Source organism: Haplochromis burtoni, unplaced genomic scaffold (genome assembly GCF_018398535.1).
Source record: "Haplochromis burtoni strain Fernald_Lab_line unplaced genomic scaffold, NCSU_Asbu1 Contig_850, whole genome shotgun sequence".
Classification (NCBI taxonomy): domain Eukaryota; kingdom Metazoa; phylum Chordata; class Actinopteri; order Cichliformes; family Cichlidae; genus Haplochromis; species Haplochromis burtoni.
Genome location: NW_024583211.1, coordinates 41,956 through 45,601, shown reverse-complemented (window position 1 = coordinate 45,601; position 3,646 = coordinate 41,956). Strand labels below are relative to the sequence as shown.

The window sequence follows — 3,646 nt, the reverse complement described above, 5'->3', positions numbered from 1 at the left end:
TTTGAACGTGAAAATGTTTTCTCTGAAACAAAAAGCATTTTTCTTTTACAATGGAGTATTAAAATGGCAAAGGGCAGCCCTAAGCTAAGGTGTATATACACAGACGCATTCCCAACACCTGTACTAAACAGCTACGTTGCTAGCGTTAAACTGAACTTCCACAACAGAGCTACCTAGATCACTTAAATTACACAATTGAAAGCATGAAAGCATATGTGTATTGTTTGTGTATTTATACACAAACACTCATATATGTTCAAATAATTTAAAAAAAAAAGTTCAGTCCCCGAGAGCTACTGTCCTGCAGCTTTTAGACTCAGCCCTACTCCCACACAGCTGAATCAAATGGTTGCATTACCTCTTCAGCAGGCTATCAAGTGTGGCAATTTCCTGCTTACAAGCCATTCATTTGATTCAGGTGTGTCGAAACAGGGATGCGACTATTCATGTAGTTTTTTATTTTTATTTGCAACTTTACACAAATTTGGTTTGGAAACTTGGTTGAAAATATTCTATAATTGCCCAACAGCCTGTGTAAGAACAAATGACCAAACATCCCCCAGCTTCTGTCTCTTCTGTCACATTAAAAACACCACCAAATATGCATACATGCCAACCCTCCCGATTTTTCCGGGAGAATCCCAAATTTCAGTGCCCCTCCCGAAAATCTCCTGGAGCCACCATTCTCCCGAATTTCTCTAGATTTTCCAGCATAAAAATAGACGATGTCCTCTGCAACTCTGCACAAAGCTTCCTGTTCTGCACAGTTTCAGACTTGCTAAGCAATCTAATGACCTATGACACAGTTTATAACTAAAAGGTGGCATCTAATATACAGGCCTGTTATTAAATGCATAAAGCAAAATACACAGCAAATAAGCACTAGAAAATATATTTTCCTTATAGGCAGTAAAGGGGACAAAGTGCTTGCCACATCAGATGGAAAAAGATGAAAAAAATAATTATTTTTATGTAAAGAACATGGTTATTTCTTGTACAGCAGCTATTATAAATGCAAAACAAGATGCAAAATTCTTTTGAGTTACTAACTTTTTGCAGTTATGTATGTATTTATATGTGCAGGGTCTGCTGACTTTATGTTGTGTAAAGCAATGCAGTGGCATTTATCTAGCTCTCGTCCACCAGAAACATCTCCCACTGACTAAAAACAAAAAAGCTTGGACAACCAGCAATAACACAGGGTTTTGTTAGTCAGCACATGTCTGCTAATCTAACCCTGCTATATATATGATTTACTTAATGCAGCAGCCTCTGCTATTCTGACAGTTACAGGTTTAGAGTCTGGCCATGTGACAACTGTGAGACATTGATGTCCAATGTACTTGTGCACTTTGAACATTGGTGTAACCAACATGTGGTGATGTGTAAGAGCTGAGGGGCTTTGTCCACTGCAGAAACACATGTTGCTGTGATCAGAGCTCAGACTAGTTTCAGTTATAAGGAAGAGAAACTCACACAGTCACTGACACAGAGGAGAAATGGCACAGAAAGGAGTTCAGCTGGACCGAAGGACAGCAGAAAGGACTGAGAAGCAGAAGGAGCTCGAGGTGAGACGACTAAACATCCAGCAGAGAATCCAGGAGCGAGAGAAAGATGTGAAGCTGCTTCAACAGGAGGTGGAGGCCATCAATGGCTCTGCTGATAAAGCAGTGGAGGACAGTGAGAAGATGTTCACTGAGCTGATCCGTCTCCTCCAGAAAAGAAGCTCTGATGTGAAGCAGCAGGTCAGATCCCAGCAGGAAACTGAAGTGAGTCGAGTCAAAGAGCTTCAGGAGAAGCTGGAGCAGGAGATCGCTGAGCTGAAGAGGAAAGACGGCGAGCTGGAGCAGCTCTCACACACAGAGGATCACAACCAGTTTCTACACAACTACCCCTCACTGTCAGCACTCAGTGAGTCTACACACTCATCCAGCATCAATATTCGTCCTCTGAGCTACTTTGAGGATGTGACAGCAGCTGTGTCAGAGACCAGAGATAAACTACAGGACATTCTGAGAGAGGAATGGACAAACATCTCACTGACAGTCACTGAAGTGGATGTTTTACTGTCACCAGCAGAGCCAAAGACCAGAGCTGGATTCTTAAAATATTCATATGAAATCACACTGGATCCAAACACAGCAAGCACACATCTGTTATTATCTGACGGGAACAGAAAAGTAACAAGAATGAAACAACAACAGTCTTATTCTGATCATCCAGACAGATTCACTGAATGCCATCAGATCCTGAGTAGAGAGAGCCTGACTGGACGTTGTTACTGGGAGGTGGAGTGGAGAGGGGAAATGGTTTTTATAGCAGTCACATACAAGAATATCAGCAGAGCAGGGGGCCTCAATAAATGTTGTTTTGGATGGAATGAGAAATCTTGGGTATTAAATTGTTACAAAAACATTTTTCAATTTTGGCACAACGATGTCCGAACTCTCCTCTCAGGTCCTCAGTCCTCCAGAGTAGGAGTGTATCTGGATCACAGAGCAGGTATTCTGTCTTTCTACAGCGTCTCTGAAACCATGACTCTCCTCCACAGAGTCCAGACCACATTCACTCAGCCGCTCCACGCTGGACTTTATCTTTCTGAAGTTGGAGACAGTGCAGAGCTGATTAAAGTCAAATAGACAGAGAAGACAGGTTCATGTTGATCCCTGATCATTATATGTACTTGTGTAGTTTCTAAATGAGGCTTTAGTGGCCCATTGATTCAAACTGTACTTACATCTATAGACCTTACATCATTATAAATCTGAATTTGTTCTTATGGCTGATAATGTGAGTTAAATGATACTACTCTTCAAATTCAACATGTTTGAAATCTTTAATCAATCTGGTTAGTGGTTTTATTCGGTAGTTGCTGTAGTGGGTTGTCAAATGCAACAATATATTGAAGCTGCATCAGTTGATTCATCAGTTTGTCAACGATTAGAGAATTGATTGTTTTATCATTATTTTAGTAACATTTAAAGCTGCTTCCAGTTTCTGAAATGTGAAGATTGTTGATTTTATATGTAAAGAATTTTTCTTTTTTCATTGAACCTTTTAAGGGTTTTCTCATAGCAGTTTTGGGGAGTTTTTAATTAGATTTACAGCTTCAGAATAACTTTGTGATGTCAGATTAGAAAGTTTGCGTCCAACTGCAGGGTTGGATTTTTTTTTATATGATAGTTGAATTTGTTGTATTAGAATTGAGTAACATTTTTACTGATGGATGATTCGTTGTAAAACGTTGATCTGCCAACAGTTTATTTCTTTATTTTGATTAAATGTAAAACAAATATATTTTCCACTTTTGTGTGACAGAGGCAGGAATGTCTCTGTCTTGCAACTTGTAACTTTGTCCAGTAAATTGTTGAAACTGTCAAAAAAAAATGTGTTTGTGTTTTGTGATAATAAAGAACAACCCAGTGTTCCCAGGTAATGTAGAGAGGTCTGTGTTCACAACGCTCATGCGTGGAAATGTATCAATAGTGTGTTTTGGGAACTGATAACAAGCGAAGACAGCCAGGAAATGTGTGTCCTTGAGAATTGTTATTTTAAAAATGCTGATTAATTCTGTCGTGTTCATGTTGATTATTAGTAGGAGTCTGTGGTGGACTGTGGTTTGTGACTCGGCTGCATGAGGAGGGGG

The 3,646-nt window shown here is 39.7% G+C and overlaps 1 protein-coding gene across 1 annotated transcript; it reads left to right on the top strand.

Moving 5' to 3' along the window:
* Positions 1 to 1,446: 1,446 nt before the first annotated feature.
* LOC121812812 (tripartite motif-containing protein 16-like) lies at positions 1,447 to 3,300 on the top strand. Its single transcript, XM_042215872.1, has one exon. It carries the CDS (start codon positions 1,500 to 1,502, stop codon positions 2,637 to 2,639), a length of 1,140 nt encoding a protein of 379 aa, XP_042071806.1. The 5' UTR covers positions 1,447 to 1,499; the 3' UTR covers positions 2,640 to 3,300.
* The last annotated feature ends 346 nt before the right edge of the window (positions 3,301 to 3,646 follow it).

Bases quoted from the DNA above. Each gene is read 5' to 3' on its own strand.
- LOC121812812 (XM_042215872.1), top strand. From the start codon at position 1,500: ATGGCACAGAAAGGAGTTCAGCTGGACCGAAGGACAGCAGAAAGGACT.